General features: G+C 39.3%; 1 protein-coding gene across 1 annotated transcript in view; it reads right to left on the bottom strand.

Moving 5' to 3' along the window:
• uba7 (ubiquitin-like modifier activating enzyme 7) overlaps nt 1–19,726 on the bottom strand; it is a 50,189-nt gene that overhangs the window by 29,573 nt on the left and 890 nt on the right. Inside the window, exons 3-16 of the mRNA XM_053636256.1 lie at nt 19,344–19,478; nt 18,812–18,918; nt 17,612–17,702; nt 13,385–13,514; nt 13,147–13,244; nt 12,875–13,036; nt 12,224–12,388; nt 12,018–12,131; nt 9,897–9,977; nt 6,169–6,324; nt 5,681–5,846; nt 4,638–4,834; nt 3,580–3,644; nt 1,684–1,876 (exon numbers count right to left, since the gene is read on the bottom strand). Of these exons, the coding sequence (XP_053492231.1) occupies nt 1,684–1,876; nt 3,580–3,644; nt 4,638–4,834; nt 5,681–5,846; nt 6,169–6,324; nt 9,897–9,977; nt 12,018–12,131; nt 12,224–12,388; nt 12,875–13,036; nt 13,147–13,244; nt 13,385–13,514; nt 17,612–17,702; nt 18,812–18,918; nt 19,344–19,478 (1,860 nt within the window). The remainder of the gene's footprint in view (nt 1–1,683; nt 1,877–3,579; nt 3,645–4,637; nt 4,835–5,680; nt 5,847–6,168; nt 6,325–9,896; nt 9,978–12,017; nt 12,132–12,223; nt 12,389–12,874; nt 13,037–13,146; nt 13,245–13,384; nt 13,515–17,611; nt 17,703–18,811; nt 18,919–19,343; nt 19,479–19,726) is intronic.

The raw sequence follows: 19,726 nt of genomic DNA, 5'->3' as shown, positions 1-19,726 counted from the left end.
GCATTGTTTGAGAAATGTTTTCAATTAGCTATATGGGCAAAGTAACAATAAACAATTAATAATCATTAGCAGTGACTAAATACCTCGGCTTGTTTTTATTCATTGTTGTGGCTATAAAAGTAATTAACAAATTATTAAATCCATTATTCATACTATTACCTCAGAAGGGCTTTAGTTCATAACTAGCAGTGATGACTTTCTTAATATAGTTGTGCTTGTAACCCTGGCATTACTGTATTTACACAAGGGAATTTCACTTACTGAGAACAAACAATAATTGTTGCTTACTGCATACTACTATGAGGAATAGTACGCAGTGTATATAGTATATATAGTATATAGTATGCAGTTCACAGTGTATTCTGATTCAGTACTTAGTATACAAGTAAGCCATTTTGAACAGCACCATATCTTTCAGAGCTGGAAGGACTTGAACTGAGTCAGTTGGGTTTGTGTAGCCGACAGCGCCATCTGCAGGTTTCACATTAAATTGGCACTGAACCAGGACCTGCCAACTGTTTATTGTCATCTTCCCCTCCACTACACATGTCCTCAAGATACATTTACATTGCACTACATTTAATTGGGTCATTCTATCTCAAGTGGTCAAATACAGGTTGATTGACTCTTTTTAATTTTCCAGTTTGTTTTGAGTGTATGTATTGGCATTGCAAAACCACCAGTTTTTTTTTAATTTTGTTAATTTTACTTGGTTTAACTACGACGGCCATCTTTGTGTCATGGCACACAACAAATTGTGGTTATACAGCTGTTTACGGAAAATATCTTGGCTCAGGATGGTCCTAGCTCCTTGGGACAAAAACTGATCTCTAGAGCAAGGTACATGTACATATACAAACATTTTTGCACTTTCGTGTTCCTTAGAATTAGAACTAGTAGCTAGCAAAGGTCTTCAGGATTACTAGAAAATTACAGGCAGGTGAGTTTGGAAGTTGGAGCTAAACTCTGCAGATTTGAAGAACCCTGTGATAGATCATGCTTCACTGTTGCCAATATCAAATGTAGTAACATTTTAGACCTCACTGACAAGCATATGCTATTGTATGTCAATCATAAACATAGTTACTGTAAAACACTGTTAATTTTTATTATTCGTTAAGTTTATATAACGTGTTAATTTCACAAAATGCATGAATAAAGTAGGCTTTTCCCCAGAATTCTACTAGCCCTATCTCTGAAACCAGTAGGATTTATTATTTTTATTTAAAATTATTACAGCAGAATGCTACTATAGAGGACTTAGTTCTGTGAAAATTTCAGGTTTGTATCTCCTCCCCCACCAGAGATATTCAACCAGAAAGTGAGGAGAATTTTAGAAAATTGCACGCTTTCACCCCCATAAAAAAAAGAGAAGTGTCAAACCTGAAATGTTCTGCATGTGCACTATACTTTACTAGATATCCCCTAAAATGAGACTCTGACCCTTCCCATTATAAATTGACCCTAAAAGTGGAACTGTGAGCAATCTTGAGCATTACATTTTGACTTAAGTTCTAAGTCTAAGGAAGAAGAATGTGCAAAAATTTATAAAAATTTACAAAAGTAAACAAAAGCTTACAAATAAAAACAGTCAAGCAACCAACTTTACAATTGTCGGACCACTTCAGATGGACTGACCCCATTATAATTGTGTGTGTGTGTGTGTGTGTGTGTGCACAATACATGGTCAGGAGGGAAGCAGAAGAGAAGCTGTGCGATGTCGTTGTTGTAAAAGCTCTCCCACTTCAAACGAGCCCAAGCCACACAATCCTGCCAGTCATGGGGTCTGTCCTTCAGACTTCTATACACTGCCTCCACCACCTCGAAGGCCTCGGCTTCCCCTCGGCCAATGGTACGAGCCCAAAATTCATCATCGCTGTCAGGAGGAAACATGTCAAATATTAAAACAGGAGGAAATGTAGTGATTAACATGTTTCAGATTGCTAAACCAAGCAATATGTGAGTTATATTTCAATGCAGGTGTTCAATAACAGCACAGCGGTATATTAGTTCAAGTCTAATTTATTCATTTATTCATCTTCAGTAACTGCTTTACTCTGTTCAGGGTCGCTGTGAATACGGAGCCTATCTTGGCAGCATTGGGCAGAAGGTGGGTAAATTCAAGATAGAAGGAAACTGGAGAACTCCACACACCATTCAGGTGTAGTCAAATTCTATATAGATTATACTTCATGGCTGTCTGAGCCATGGCCAGATGTAGTATAGGAAAACCCTGAGGTAACACACTTTTTTAAGCACAGATGAACAGATTAACTGCACATCTGCACAACTATTTTTGGATACTCCAGTGATTTGCACTTCCCAAAAACTTTATGCCAAAAAATTACAGCAGTATAAAGTTATAAATAAAGTATAAATAAAGATGATGTAGATGTCTCGTGCTTATCCTCAGTCTCTTATTCGCAATTTGCTTATACTGTGCATCTTTTGACTTTAGATTAATCAGTTGTAGAGGACTAATGATTTATAATCCCTGAAGAAGACGGGTTCCCTTTTGAGTCTGGTTTCTTCCTCATGTCATCTCAGGGAGTTCTTCCTGGCATTAGGGATGTAAATCTACATCCTGATTTCTGTAAATCTGTTATGTGACAATATCCATTGTTAAAAATGCTATGCAGATAACATTGAATTGGAAATGTGAATTAAACTGTAAACACAGCCAAACCACTACTTGTACTGGAAGTACTGGCCTCCAGAAATGTGTAGACACTTGGCCACAGGGTTAATGTAACACTTCAAGTGGCATGTGGGCTGAGTCGGCATGCAGGAACTGACGTAAATTATGCAGTCAGCCAACAGGAAGTAGTTGGTTTGAAGGGAGGAACACTGCAGCATTCACCATGCATTATCTGCATGCACCATAAGCCACCTCTTCCTGTGCGAATGTGTGCACTCTTTTCTTGCTAAACTTCCCCATCATTCTTTTAAACAGATGATAGAAAGAAGATCTGGCTTGTGTTAAGATTTAACACAGGAAGTCAGAAAACAGGTTCAACTCAAGCTAAGGGCTTTATCTAGATATTTCAGTATTTGTGTGTGTGTGTGGGTCTGTTTTGAAGAGTGCATCTACCTCTTTGTTCCAAATGCCACTATGTAATAGAAATACATTATATTTTTGACCTTGTGGGGACATTTGGATGGATCTCAAAGAAAAATGCAGTTGGACAAAAAAAAGCGCTTTTTTTTTACTCAAAAGATTTCATTCAATTCACTGATATTAGAGCTGGGATTAGTCAAGTCAAATGGCTTTTATTGTCATTTCAGCCATACACAGCTGGTAGAGTACACAGTGAAACGAAACAACGTTCCTCCAGGACCATGGTGCTACATAAAACAACACACTAACCACATGAGACGACACAGAACTTAAATAAGACCTACACATATTGCAGGGGGAGTGGTATGGTCTTCAGTTTAGTGTGTGTGTGTGTGTGTGTGTGTGTGTGTAAGACTAATGGGCAATTTCACCAGCAGTCTTCAACGTCTAAGTATTTATCTCAGTCAATTTGTGTTTTCCTCACCTTTTCAACAGTTATTGCACGTTGGAATGCAACGTACCTTAGATACTGGTTCACATTCTCTGGTGTGTGCTTGAAAAGGCCCTCAAACTGCTCTCTGGCCCACTGAAATGACAGTTTGTCAATATATATTACAGGCATCATAATTGCTACATGCAGCATGTGCTATGTAAGGAATAAAACATGAAGAGGTGTACTGTTATAGTAGTCCAGGGTTTTCCCTTCCATAGAAAGGCTTAGGCGCAGAGCCTCAGTGTTTATGCAGAATGCCTGATGAACATAAAAACTAACAAAACAAGCAAAAAAACAGCAAAAAAACAACAAAAAAAACCAAAAAACAAAAAAAAACGTAGAGGTTGCTTGATCGAAAACTGAAAGGTAAGCTGGCAACAGGAATGACCTGCCAGTCAAAAATCAGTGCTTGGATGTGCGTTTGTTTGGTTGTTTTCTCTCTCTTTAAGGCAATAAGATAATAATAATAATAAAAATAACTGCGCTTGTCATGTGACTGAGAAACTGGAGAGCTTAGAGTCATCTATCCTGCAGACTCTCCAGTGGCTGAATACATACTGACTGTTACAAGGCACGGACACTGGAGCCTCTTTCCATAAATGTTAAATAAACATCTCCTAAAAGAAAGACTGAACATATCAGTGATTATACACATTTCTTTGTTAAAATTGGATTATTACTTTCCTCAAATGATGTACAGCACCCATCATAAAAGTTCTTGTGAATTAGCTGCTAACATATAACATATTAGAATGAATGCATTGATGTAAACCTGTGATGTGCATTGCAGCAGGTGCTACTGTCAGCGTAAAGAAAATGAATCGATGCCTTCTGACCAATCAGATTTGAGAATTCAGTGCAGCTGTGGTATAATGATACCTTGCTTTGCAGTAGGAGGAAATAGATCATAGTGGCAAATGTTGTTAGACTCATTTAGGGCATATGATCAAATTCGGATTGATAGATTATGCTAGAACTTTAAAACAGAGATGTGTAATCCAAACTAAACCCGTTCTGTTTCCTGTGGAGTCAGATGGGCGGTGTTGTGTGGGTGTGTGTTACAGTGATGTGATCTGAGAGCTTTACCTGCAGAGTGTGTTCTATGCGATGAGGGAAGTGCTTCAGTGTGCAAAGTGGAATATCTTTCTGTCCCGAAGACGATGCTGGTCCATACGATTCAGTCAGGTGTGGAACCACCACCAGAGTATGACCTTTCCCACCCAGAGTCCCTCCCTCTAACATGGGTTTTTGGTACTGCACACAGCGCTCATCCAAATACACTCCTTTACATAGGACAAAGATAGTATCACATTAACAGTAATCAGTGTTTAGCTCATATAGTGAACTGCCAGTAGATGGTATGGCATGTGATACGGTAGGTGAATATAACGTGGACTACCACAATCTTCTCAAATGCATTTTGAAAGTAAAATGATATATATGCTTCAGTGCTTTATAAAGATTTTGCGTTTATGTAAGATTAGTAGCTTTCATAAATATATACAGGTAACACCATTGACATACAGCTGGTCATATAGATAGCACGCAGTCATTGTGGCTAAGACAGAAATTGAGAAAGACTCCTATAATAGGATATAAGTAGTATTAATTCTTAAAGCAATAATTCACCCAAAAAAATCTAAATTCTGTCATCAATTACTCATCCTCATGTCGTTCCAAACCCATGTTCATCTAACACAAATGAAGAAGCCTAGAAGATTGTTGAATTCAGCAGACATATTTGTTACAAAGATTGTTCTATGTGACTCCGTTTGTGTCCAGCATCCCTCTTCCTCTGCTGTAAACAGTGCAGCGCCCGTTGTATCACGAGAACGTCCACTCAGTAAGTTTCGGTTACTCGGACTGTAAATGGAGGAACAGAAATCTCCCAGGTTTCATAAAAATGTCTTCATTTGTGTTCCGAAGATGAACGAAAGTCTTATGGGTTTGGAACGACATGAGGGTGAATAATTAACATTTTTGGGTGAACTATCCCTTTAAGTACCTGCTGAGCCTATTGCAGAGATCACATCCTGTCATCGTTATTAATAATAACAAAACCAACTGACATCAACGTACACACGGATGCAGTGTTTCTCTATAACAGCAGCAGTGCTGTAATTACTCACTGGCTTCCACATTATCCAGAGCTGCTGCCACTCCATCCAGGCTGCTGTAGAACTGGTGTGTATAGATGCCCTCGCTCTCCTGACACACACGGTTCTGGTGAGGTGTGATATTCATGCTGGGATTTATTTTACGTACGGCCTCAGCTGCCACCTCTGATTTCTGCTTCTGTATGAGAAGAAGATGAAAAAAAGAGAAAAAATATGATTGAGAGCATTGTTTCCAAGTGTAGCTGGTCTAAATGTGTGGTTAATATCTTTGTTCTGAGTGCCTGTGTTTCTATAAAAGCCTTAATCTTAAAATAAATCAATAGGATCTTATTCTTTATCAAGACTTTGCATTACTATGAATTATGCAAAACCCATTATATGACTAATTAATAATATTTTCAATAGTATATAGCCACACTATAAATTCATCATGTTTATGTTGAGGTTATATTGTACTTTATACAATGCTTGTATAGCACACAATAAAATCATTTTCTTACCCCAATATCCTCTGACCTAAACAAGAATTGACGATTCAGATTGGACCTCTCGATCGAATCCATGTCCGTCACTGTGATGTGCCCGCCCTCTCCAGCACCGAGGCCAATTAAGGCAAAGTTTTTCAGAAGCTCACAGCCAATGGCACCAGCACCCACCTGATTTTACACAAATGTTTTGGTTTAAATAACGATTACGTGTACAGCGTGTAGCCAGTTGAGACAAGAGACATAATTTAAAACATGTTTTTGTAAGGGATGAAAAAGAAGCCAAGCTATATTCTTCTAGTGTATAAAAAAACATTCTGTAGTCTAAATGCAGACACACTACTCTCAGGTCTTCCAGCAGCTCCATCAAACCCCTTCAAATGATTCAGAATGCAGCAGCATGTCTCATCTTCAACCAGCCCAAGAGAACCCATGTCACACCCCTATTCATCTCCCTCCACTGGCTTCCCGTAGCCGCCCGTATCAAAATCAAGGCCTTGATGCTCACGTACAAGACCTTGTCTGGAACAACAAACTCCTACCTCAACTCTCTCCTTGAGGCTTACATTCCCTCACACAATCTGCGATCGGTTAACGACCGACGCTTAGTAGTACCTTCTCAGCCTGGCTCAAAGTCCCTTTCAAGAACCTTCAAACAAAATGTCCCTCAGTGGTAGAATGAACTTCCAACCTCAATCCGGACCGCAGAATCTCTCACCATCTTCAAAAAACAGCTAAAGACCCAGCTCTTCCGTCAACACCTAACTAACCCATAAAATACCAACCCCCATATTATCTTAAAAACAAAAACAACTTACTCTGGCACTTACACCTCTACTCTGCACACTTTGCTTCTCTAGAACTCAATTATAAACCTTGTATGGTAGCACTATAAAAGACGTTTTCACTGGTTCATAAAAGGAGCTTCCTAAAAGTCAGGGACAGCATTATTAAACAACACTCAAATGGAAAAAGCTACAGACTCATAGCCAAAAAGCTTAAACCTCCCTGTCAGTGCAATCTATTCAATAATATGCAGGTGGGAAGATCAGGGAACCACAACAAATGTTTTCACAACACACGCTCAGACTAATGATAAGGAAAGTAAGAGAGAAACCAGCAGTCACTTGAAAAGAGTTGCAGGACGACCTGAAAGTAGCGGGAACAACAATTACACAGAGAGCAATAAGCAATAAACTGTATCATAATCATGTCCTTTCCTACACTACATGCAAAACTGCCCTGTTAAAAAGAAGCACAGACATGCACATCTGAAAGCATTTAAACAAATCAAAACTCTTTTGGAACAATATACTCTGGTCAGATGAAGCAAAAATAGAACTTTCGAGCGTAAATTCAGCTCCTCATGTTTGGAGAAAGAAGAGTAGCACGTATGATCCCAATAACACTATACTCATAGTGAAGTGTGGATGTGGGAAACAGTACTTCTCTGCAAACAGTACTGAGGCATTACACATCATCAAAGGAAACATGACTGGAGCAATGCACCAGGATTTATTAGAGGAGAATTTATGGACGTTTCAACAAGACAATGACCCCAAACGTACAGCCGAAATAACTCAAGAATCGAACCAATCTCCCGATTTAAATCCCACTGAAAATTAATGGTGGATTTCAAAAGTGTAAGTCCTCAGGGGTTTGAGGCAGGACCTTTGTAAACTTGGGAACTGAAGACGATTTGCAAGGAGAACAGGCCAAAATTGAACCACAATTACTTCTTAAAATAGCCATCTCAAAGCTTTGTAACAATTTACTGATACTGCTATATTGTGGTGTCCGAATACATTTTACCTTTAAACATATCTTTGGTTATGCTTTTAATACATACTTTTTGTTTATATGTGTAAGGACAAAGACATTATATGTGTAAACCTGAAGTGGATAAATATAAAGAAATGTTTTAATAACAAAAAGCACTGTAGCACCAACTTCTTTTTCACAACTTGCAGTTCAGGGTTTTTGTAAATTAGTCTTATTGATAGATAGTGGGGTGTAAAATATTAAGTTCAAATACTTATAGATTATATGTCAGAGTAACAAGATAACTCCAAATCAAGTCAAAATAACAACATAACACTTCAACTTTTTTTTATTTTAACTTATCATTTCATATAAAAGTATATAAATGATAAAAAAGTTTTTAAAATTTATTTGTACTTAATTCCACTTTCAATTACTTTTAACTTTAAATTCCTAAAATGTGATACATTGTATGTTTCAATATGTACTTTACTTACTACTTATTTTACTCAATATGTATATGTACTTAGGTATTCCATCCATCCATCCATCCATCCATCTTCTACTGCATATCCTCTTAAGGGTCACGGGGGAACCTGGAGCCTATCCCAGGGAGCATGGGGCACAAGGCGGGGTACACCCTGGACAGGGTGCCAATCCATCGCAGGGCACAATCACATACACACTCACACACGCATTCATACACTACGGACACTTTGGACATGCCAATCAGCCTACCATGCATGTCTTTGGACTGGGGGAGGAAACCGGAGTACCCGGAGTACGGGGAGAACATGCAAACTCTGCACAGACAGGGCCACGGTGGGAATCGAACCCCCGACCCTGGAGGTGTGAGGCGAATGTGCCACTTATGTATTACGTACTTAATATAATCATATCATAATTTAAATTCTGAGCAAGGTCTGAGTGTCGTAATGGAAGTATACACAGATCAACCATAACATTAAAACCCCTGACAGGTGAAGTGAATAACATTGATTATCTTGTTATAATGGCACCTGTCAAGCGAACGTTCAGTTCTCAAAGTTGATGTATTGAAAGCAGGAAAAATTGGCAACTGCAAGGATCAGAGCAACTTTGACATGGGCCAAACTGTGATGGCTGGACAACTGGATCAGAGCATCTCCTAAACAGCAGGTCTTGTGGGGTGTTCCCCATGCTGACCGATGTGCACCACTGAAAGCGTCTACAATGGGCATGTGAGTATCAGAACTGGGCCATGGAGCAATGAAAGAAGGTGGCCCGGTCTGATGAATCACGTTCGTTTTCTTTTACATCATGTGGACGGCTGGGTGCATGTACATCATTACCTGGGGAAGAGATGGCACCAGGATGCACTATGGGAAGAAGGTGATGGGAAGAAGGTGTGATGCTCTGGGCAATGTTCTACTGGGAAAACTTGCATCCTGGCGTTCATGTGGATGTTACTTTGACACGTACCACCTACCTAAACATTGCTGCAGAACAAGTACACTCCTTCATGGTATTCCCTAATGGCAGTGGCCTCGTTCAGCAGGATAATGCGCCCTGCCACACTACAAAAACTATTCAGAAATAACCTGAGGAACATGACAAAGAGTTCAAGGTGTTGACATGGCCTCGACATTTCCCAGATCTCAATCTGATCGAGCGTCTGTTGGATGTGCTGGACAAACAAGCCTGATCTATGGAGGCCCAACTTCGCAACTTACAGGACATAAAAGATCTGCTGCTAAGGTCTTGGTGCCAGATACCACAGCGCACTTCAGAGGTCTTGTGGAGTCCATGCCTCAATGGGTCAGAGCTGTTTTGGTAGCACAAGGGGGACCTACACAATATTAGACATTGATTATAATGTTATGGCTGATCGGTGTATGCTGAGTGTTCAACAGGAAATGTTGAGTGAATCACACTCTTGACTACGTTACTGTAAGGTAACTGTAAGGTGCTCTCTTTTGGTGAAAAGGAGGAACAACACTCACTAGAAAATATCTCTGTTTCTTCAGTTTCTCTTGGAAATCAGAGCCGAACACAGCAATCTGACCATCATAGCGAGTGTTTCTCTGTGAAGGAGATAACAGAGACAATATCATATCAAATCCCATCAGCCTTACCATGCACATGATTTTAAAAAACCACAAATGAAACCTTTATTTCATGTCACATTTTGTAGATATCCTTATAGAAAAGTCACGCTGATTAACACATAATTTTTCTTCAACACTTCACCTGTTTCACATATTTTCGCATATGGACTTTTCAGATGTAGTATGTGTGTGTGTTTTTCCCCACATGATTCATCTATGTTCACGTGTGATTTTTTTTCACATCATTCGGATGTAGGACATCATTCGGATGTTTTATTTATCACATATTACTCAGATGTTGTCGTCATGTGTTCACTTGATTACATGTACACCGTTTCAGTTTCAGGACATAACATGTTAAAATGCACTTTCACATGTTTTTTTCACATATTAATTTCATCAAATATAAAATATAGTTGTAATAAAAATTATTCAACCCCCATTGCAGATCAGGTTTTGTCATATCACAGCAAACCAGTGACTACATTTCCCATCCTGCACGTGGGTCTACAAACATGGCCACCATGGACTGCAATTCCCAGAACACTCAAATTCACTCTAATCACGCACTGCTGCATCCAATTCACAGCATTCACACCACACACATAAGAGACTGGTTCTACACAAGGACTTTGTGAAATATTACATTCAGTTGCCTAGTCTCTGTCGTATGTCCAAGCCTTATATTGTGTTTGCTTTTCTGATCATTGACCTCTGTTTACTCTGTTGACCTCGATCCTTTGCCCTGTCTAGTTTTGCCTGATCGCCCGACCTCTGCCTGTCTTTGTGTATTGATTTCTGCCTTATCCTTTGGACTTTGATTGATTAAACTACCATACCTGCACTTGCTTCTGTCCTGCACCTACTTTACGTGACAGGTTTATTGTCAAAATTGAAAGACTTTCAACAAATCAATTCAAATGGTTTCCCCAAATTCAACTGAAAATGCAACTTATAATGACTTCTCCAGTCTCAAAATTATTCAATCCCCTGAATAGAATCTGCAATCAAGGGCTTCATTAGTTGCACCAGGTGTACTTAAGCTGGAACACATGAAATACCTGAACTGGCTAGGAGTTTGTTGAGTGTCAAGTTTGACTGGATGTTAGAAATATGGCTAAGTCAAAAGAATGGTCTAAAAAGTTAAGAGAAGAGATCAGTGCCCTTCACAAACAAGGAACAGGATACAAAAAGATAGCAAAGGCACTGAATGTTCCTAGAGCCACCGCTGGAAGCATAGTTCACATGGTGGAGGCTCGGTGATGCTCTGGGGCTGTTTTGCACTGGAAACCTGCAGCGTGTGCAAGGCCAAATGGATTCATTGAAGTATCAGGAAATCCTAGGAGAAAACGTCATGCTGTCTGTGATTAAGCTGAAGCTTGGCTGTCATTGGACCTTCCAACAGGACAAGCATACTTTAAATTCCTCCAAGGCTTGGTTGCAGAAGAAGTCCTGAAAGATTCTACAGGGCTTATCACAGTCACCTGACTTGAACCCCATAGAAAATCTCTGGTGGGATTTGAAGAAGGCGGTTACAGCATGCAAACCCAAGAATACTACTGAACTGGAGGCCATTGCTCATGAGGAATGGGCTAAGATTCCTCAGGAACGCTGCCAGAAGCTGGTGTCTGGCTATGCATCTCGTTTGCAGCAGGTCATAACAAAACGGTGCTCTACTAAGTACTAAAGATGTTTGCCATGAAGGGGGTGAATAATTTTGAGACTGGAGAAGTCATTATAAGTTGCATTTTAGGTTGAATTTGGGGAAACCATTTGAAGCATTCGTTGTGTTGAGCTATTTCAATTGCTTTTGTTTAATTTGTTCATTGCAAACAGCAAAAAACCTGTAAATTTTGACAATAAACCTGATTTGCAATGGGGGTTGAATAATTTTGATCACAACTGTGTGTGAAATTTTCCATAAGGGTAACAATGTCCATGGGTAGCTGATCACAATAGGTTACTGAGGTATATCAGGCCTCAGCAATGTGAATTAGAAAGTGAAATATTGCTTACTGGAGCACATTCTTCTTCTGTCAGTCCTTTGTCATTGTCCTCCTGATCAGGAAGGCACTCCAGAGCATCAAAGTAGAGCCATTGTTTGAGCGGAGTGAACTTACCACTGCAAGCCTGAGCAACACCCATAATCAGCATTAACAGTTTTCAACCTTTTCAGATACCATCAGTTTTTCACTGCACATGATTGCCTTGATCTTTCTCACCTTCATCACCTCCTGGGCAGCCAGTCCTCCAATGAAAGCATTGATGGGAGCCAAATTGCCCCTGGCACAAAGAGACAGTTTCCTCACGACTTCCTCATCAAACTTGTCAAATTGTGCTGCTGCACTGTGCTGCTTCACCATGGCAAGCAGTAGCTCAGCATCCTCCTGATTAAGAAAACAACACATAATAAAAGCATGCCAACACTGATGTAGCTGTAATTCTATACCCTCTCTGTCTATCATATTGGATATCCAATACATCAATATCATCAAAACACATTTGGTGTTGTTATAATGAATAGTTCAAAATTGTCATTACCCCTGTATTTCAGCCAGGAGGCAAATGCTTGACTTAACCTAGTACACACAGTTCTTAGGCAGTACTTTTACATGAGCAGCCTTATTTTGGCCAATTTCATGCACGACATTAGCAGTAAAATACTGCCCAACTCAAGAAACACACAAACCATAATGAAAGATTTGGCAATTATTGTGATATGAAAAAGCAATTGGCATATGCTTACAGCAATAATAATCCAGTTCTGAAACTGATGTATTATTCTCTCCTGCCCCAACTTTTCCAAATTTAATTTGATAAAAAAGACGTTTGTAAAACATACTGAGCATACTGAATGGTTGTCCGTTACTGACCTGGTTCCTGGGTTTGGGCAGTCGACTGTATTTCTGTTTGAACTCCTGCAGTGCTCGAAAGCCCAGGTGAAGAGACCGAGCTCTCTGAACTTTCCCAAAATTAGTGAGCACCAGCAGCTCAGTATCTCGCATCACTTCCTCCACAGCAGCATCTAGCGGTATCTGACACGTCCAAAACATACACATACATTCAGTATATGAGATTTTATTGTATAAATACTGTAACTCAGATATTATTATATGGCTCTGATGTGTTATTGTAACAAACTCACAAAACTAAGTGTCTTCGTTTCTTTGACTTCAGTTGCCACTCCACACTTCTCATATTCAGAGAAATTTGAAGTGTCACAAATACTGAAGGAGTAGCTGTCTAAAAAGCAAATGAGAGGCACAGCTATATAATCCTGCCCTTATTTTATGTAAACGATTGGCTTCATCTTTCATTTTCATAGCTCTTTATCACTTGTAGTATTAGAACAATAATTCCAATTCCTGTTATATATTACTCACCTATCACTTTGATTTCAGTAGGCCCACAGCTGTTGAGCTCGGTCATGCCCTGAACCCCAGAGAAGACAACACGCATGCCATCGGTGAAGGTGCCCTGGTCATCTGTGCATGTCACTATACCAGGATTTCCCTGCACAGGACAAAGGCATGACTTTATACCCGGCGTGGAAAACCCATTTAAGGATGGACCTACGTTGGCCAAAATCTCATGTTAAAGTGGCCGCACCAATACATCCAAACACTTTTCAATAATTATATGTGCCTAATTAATTTTATACATTTATAACTAAACTTAGTGCAAATAAACTGATCTAAGTTGGCATTTGCTATGGTCTGCAGTGTTGTAAATTTATAACAATAAAAACAAACTGACAAGAAATTGATATAACCTCTTACTGACACATGTTCATGCTGGTTGAGAAAAAGAATAAAAGGTCTCAGAGTAACACAAATCATAGTGTAGTCAAGTCATGTGCAATGTGGGAGACTCAGGTTTCAGCTACTCGACTTTTAAGCCTTAATCAGCTCAGCAATATCAGGAGTGAGACTTTCATTCATGGCGACTTTCAGGGTGTCATTTCAGGGTGTTTGTGTCTCAGTTTTGATTTATTTATGTTGAAAAAGCCTGCTCACAAATGTAGGTACGTGCAAACATGCAAAGAATCAACGAGGAAAAGGCTTTCAGTTGTGGGTACTTTGACCCAATACTTAAAAAAAATTTTTTCCAGGCCTACACTGGCAAATTTCTTTTTCAACACAGAATTCAATCAAATTCAGTTTGATGGCGTATCAGACAGGTTAGTAGTGAACGATGAGGTAAACCTCGTGTTTTTCGGGTCAGGTTTAATCAGTACTTGAAAATGCTGCCAAAATTCAGTCTTCAGTCTTGATATTTTGACCTTGTGCTGAGCCATGATTCCACTGCCACGTTCGCTAATTGTGTCTCTCAGACAGGGGAAATGCACAGGATTGCTTTCAGCAACTTGCGTCTCCCACATATTCTGTTAAAACATGAATGTTATCGTAGTACTCTGACACATATTTATCTCGACCTTGCAGTTTAGTGTTGAGAGCATTCAAATGTTTGGTGATGTCCACTATAAATGTCAAGTCCTGAAACCAAGTCCTGTTTTTCCTTTTTGATTCATGAACAGTCCAATTTTCATTTACAGTTCATAAAAACAAACAAACAAATAAAACAAAAACGCTTCCGTACCAACTCAGCTTAACCACCTCACCTCTGCGTGGTAGGCTAAGCTATGGCTAACGTTATGCTCACTCAGTAAGGCATCGAACTGATGGTGGTACAGTCCTTTCACATGGATAAAATTCACTGTTTTGATAACCACAATCATGACATTGTCCACTTTAAGTGATTTGCTACATAGCTACTCTTGATGAACAATTGCCAGCACATGACTGGACCATTTTTCTTGAATTTGGCAACAACACCTGCTTTCCTTCCACATATGGAGGGAGCGCCATCAATGGCCAGACTCACAGCATGAGCCCAGTCCAAACCTAGCCTGTTTAAGGATCCAACCAAGCAAGCAAAAAATATCGCTAGAAGTAGTTGTGTCTGTCGTTGAAATGACAGAATCAACAAACTGTACGATGACAATTGAAAGAATTTACTCTCTCATTCAAGTCTCCTGCCAAGTCTGTGACTCTGTCCACTGCAGTTTGTCTCGACAAACTTATATTAGCAAAAGCCTGCTGCTTGTCAGGGCATACCAGTTCAGCTGCTTTCAACATGCATGTTTTAATGAGCTCCCCTTCAGAATACAGTATGGCGTTGATGTCAATGAGATTGACCTTGTCTCTCTCTCTCTCTCTCTCTCTCTCTATATATATATATTTTTTATATATATATATATATATATATATATATATATATATATATATATATATATAAACCATGAGGGCGAATGTTAACTTGTTTGGACACAGCCACTTGCTGGGAGATAATTAAACATTTTGTGGTTTATTTACGCTCTGCATTTAGAATCACCTTACGTTTATTGGACAAAGAAATATTCCAAAGCACAATGCTAGCCTATGTGAATGGGAAACCGTGCCAAACATTGGCAAGAAATGACCTCTAGCGGATAAACTAGGAACTGCACCTAGTGTCAATAAAAGACAGAGTGGATAAATCAGGAAGTGTACTATAAGGTTTTTCCAATACGTGGGATATCTCCTTATGGGCCAGCCCAAACTATCAGGCTGTTTTGCATCCCTGCTTTATACTGCATACACATCAATATTAATGATTAAATGCTGAAACAGAATTACTTGTCAATTTTATTATTTGACTATGCTGTATATATAATTACAGTGCATTTATACTATAACATTATACCACAGCACAGTTATAGTCTGGATTATGATTGGTCAGAAAGTGTTGATTAATTTTCTATAAAGCAACTGTACCAGTTGCAATGAGCTGGAACATAACACTAAACATAACTATAAATGGATAAAAATATACCGAACTTCCTAGTGTAACCAGGACAAAGTTCAGCTGGCAGACATATTCGTGTGATTTCACAGAATCATGCAGGGTATGTACTAGGGTATGTTGTAGTGTATATTTGAATGGATAGGAGATTTTTCCCCCCTAGTCGCCAACTGTACACCTAAAGTGATTTTCAAAAGTATTCACCCCCATTGGCATTTTTCTTATTTGGTTGCCTTACAACCTGGAATTAAAATGGATTTGAGCCACCTTTTGCAGCAATTACAGTTGCAAGTCTCTTGGGGTACGTCTCTATAAGCTTGGCACATCTAGCCACTGGGATTTTTGCCCATTCTTCAAGGCAAAACTGCATAAGCTCCTTCAAGTTGGCTGGGCTCTGCTGGTGTACAGCAATCTTTATGACATACCACATATTCTCAATTGGATTGAGGTCTGTGCTCTGGGATTTAAATGTTTCCCCTTAAACCACTCGAGTGTTGCTTTAGCAGTATGCTTAGGGTTATTGTCCTGCTGGAAGTTAAACCTCCATCCCAGGCTCAAATCTCTGGAAGACTGAAACAGGTTTCCCTCAAGAATTTCTCTTTATTTAGTGCAATCCAGCTTTCCTTGATTTCTGAGCAGTTTCCCAGTCCCTACCGATAAAAAACATCCCCACAACATGATACTGCCACCACCATGCTTCACTGTGGGGATGTTGTTCTCACGGTGATGAGAAGTGCTGGGTTTGTGCCAGACACAGCATTTTCCTTGATGTCCAAAAACCTCAATTTTAGTATCATCTGACCAGAGTACCTTCTGCCATATGTTTGGGGAGTCTCCCACATGCCTTTTGGAGAACAGCAAATGTGTTTGCTTATTTTTTTTTTTTTCTGGCCACGCTCCCGTAAAGCCCAGCTCTGTGGCATGTACAGCTTAATGTGGTCCTATGGACAGATACTACAATCTCTGGTGTGGAGCTTTGCAGCTCCTTCAGGGTTATCTTCGGTCTCTTTGTTGCCTCTCTGATCAATGCTGTCTTTGCCTGGTCTGTCAGTTTTGGTGGGCCGCCCTCTCTTGTCAGGTTTGTTGTGGTGCCATATTCTTTCCATTTTTTAATAATGGAGTTAAGGGTGCTGCGTTTAATGTTCAAAGTTTTGGATATTTTTTTTATAACCCAACCCTGATCTGTACTTCTCCACAACTTTGTCCTTGACCTGTTTGGAGAGCTCCTTGGTCTTCATGGTGCTGCTTGCTTGGTGGTGCTCCTTTGCATAGTGGTGTTGCAGACTCTGGGGCTTTTCAGAACAGGTGTATACATACTGAGATCATGTGACACTTAGATTGCACACAGGTGGACGTTATTAAACTTATTATGTGACTTCTGAAGGTAATTGGTTGCACCAGATTTTATTTAGGGGCTTCATAGCAAAGGGGATGAATTCATATGGATGCACCACTTTTCCATGTTAAATTTTTTAGTATTTCACTTCAATTTAATTTTACATTTCACTTCACCAATTTGGACTATTTTGTGTATGTCCATTACATGAAATCCAAATACAACTCCATTTAAATTACAGGTTGTAATGCAACAAAACAGGAAAAATGCCAAGGGTTGTACACTCCATGTACACTCCTGCTGCCTTAAAGGAACAATAGACACATTGTAATTCATGTTTTGACTTTCAGTTACGTCTAAGAACTCATATAAGGTTCAGGTTTAGATATGGTAGAGTCACTGCAGATAAAAGAATGTACTGGACCTTTACCTTGGAGACACTGGCAATCATGGACACACTTGGCGGTTCCCCATCAATGTCTTTGACCAGAAACTTTTCTCCAAAGTCACAGAACAACTGTCTACAATTAAGCAATAAACAAGAACTCTTATAAATTCAGCACATTCATCTTATAATATATATGTATACTCATATATAAAAAAAGAAACATCCTCTCAAATTCAACTGCTTATATTTGCATATGCTTATGTATTAAGATAAAAACATTCAACAAATGAGACATAAACTGAACAAATTTCACAGACATTTGAGGGACAGAAATGGAATAATGAGTTACTGAACAAGGGGGGGGGGTTGGTTAATATTAAAAGTAACAGTCAGTATCTGCATCTTTAAGTACTACAGTGCATCTCATCTTCATGGACTGCAGCAGATTTGTCAGGTCTTGCTATGAGATGTTCCACCAAGGCATATGCAAGTTCTCGATCATGTCTTCAGGGACACGCGGTTACATGTAATTGTCCAGTGCAAGGACGATCATCTGTCCTTCCTGTCTCAATGTAGCACCGTCTTAGGCGTCTTACATTACAGACATTACAGTTTATTGCTCTGGACACATCTGCAGTCCTATTGCCTCCCTGCAGCAGGTCTATGGCATGTTCACGCAGGTGAGCAGGAACTCTAGACATCTTTCTCCTGGTGTTTTTCAGAGTCAGTAGAAAGGTCTCTTTAGTGTCCTAAGTCAGTGGTTTTCAAAGTGGGTCCCGTGGCCCCCTTGGGGTCTGCCAGGGGGCGCCCGGGGGGCCTCAACAATTTGGTGTATATATTTATATATTTATATATATATTTTTATATAATTCCTAATGTAATGTAAAGATGCAAGATGTAATTATTAATAAAAAAAGGGGGATATATTCAGAAGTCTGTATTTGTAATGTTTTTTCTTGCAAAAGGGGGGCCTCGGTCAAATGTTAATGCCATTTGGGGGGCCTTGCCCTGGAAAAGTTTGGGAACCGCTGCCCTAAGTTATTGTAACTGTGACCTTAATTGCCTACCGCCTCTTCCACAGGTGCATAAGCAATAACTGTTTATGATTCATTGAACAATCATGAAAAACATTGTTTAAACCCTTTCCAATAAAGATCTGTGAAGCTTATTTGGATTTGACAAAATTACCTTTAAAATACAGTCTTTTTTTGCTGAATGTCTATATAATACTATTATCCTTACCCACAAAGTCCTTTGGTGTCAGCCAAAATATATTTGATGTTGTTGGAGTGGCAGAATCCAGCCACTGAAAGCTGCTCTTCAAATGATGAATCTGTGAGAACCACCACCTAAAATCATTTTGGACAGAATTTAGATGTAGATGACTGCAATTTTATCACTTGTTAATTATGCTTATATGTACAAGTCAAGGTTTTTGTATGGCCACTATAATGAACTAAAACAATTTTTGTTTCCTCAGCCACATTAGTTATGCATATTGAATTCTTCTGTAGAGGCCTAGTAATTCAAGTCTCCCTGATGGCCATTTTAGTTTAATTGCAATTTGCTGTTCTTCTCGTGGCACTGCTAAAGGTTGTGACTGTCTCAGTGGTGTTATAATGTATTTGAGAAGAAACAGTGGAACAAAAATTACAGCTAAAACACCTAATTACACAAGTCTGGAGCTCTCTGACATCTGCAATACTAATCCCCTTGTCTGTTGCACTATATGGTAAATTCCCATAAATCAGAGTAAAAGTAAGATCACATCTACCTGGAAGTTGTACAGAAACTCCTTATTTAGCGTTTCAGTATGGGTGGAAAGTCGAACATGGCTATTCAAGCGGGCAAGATATTTTTCAGAACAAATTGCTCGGTTCTTCCCCAGGTCACTCTCTTTTAGGTAAAACTTCAAAGAATCAAAGAAAACAAAAATGCAGTTAAAGCAACTAGAAACAAAGAAAGGGTGTATATATACTCAGACATGCACTACTTCAAAAAATTTTTTTAACTTCTACATATAATCACTCAAACACACTCTAGCTAGTCTCTGGACTGTTTTCCTGCCCTGCTGGAAAAAAAAAACCCAATAGAAACCATCACAGAAAGTCTAATGGTTTCCACTACAAATACCATTACAAACCATCGGCTAAATAA

Source organism: Ictalurus furcatus, chromosome 11, assembly GCF_023375685.1.
Source record: "Ictalurus furcatus strain D&B chromosome 11, Billie_1.0, whole genome shotgun sequence".
Lineage (NCBI taxonomy): Eukaryota > Metazoa > Chordata > Actinopteri > Siluriformes > Ictaluridae > Ictalurus > Ictalurus furcatus.
Note: the sequence above shows the minus strand (reverse complement) of the source record. Positions and strands in the feature narration are given on the sequence as shown.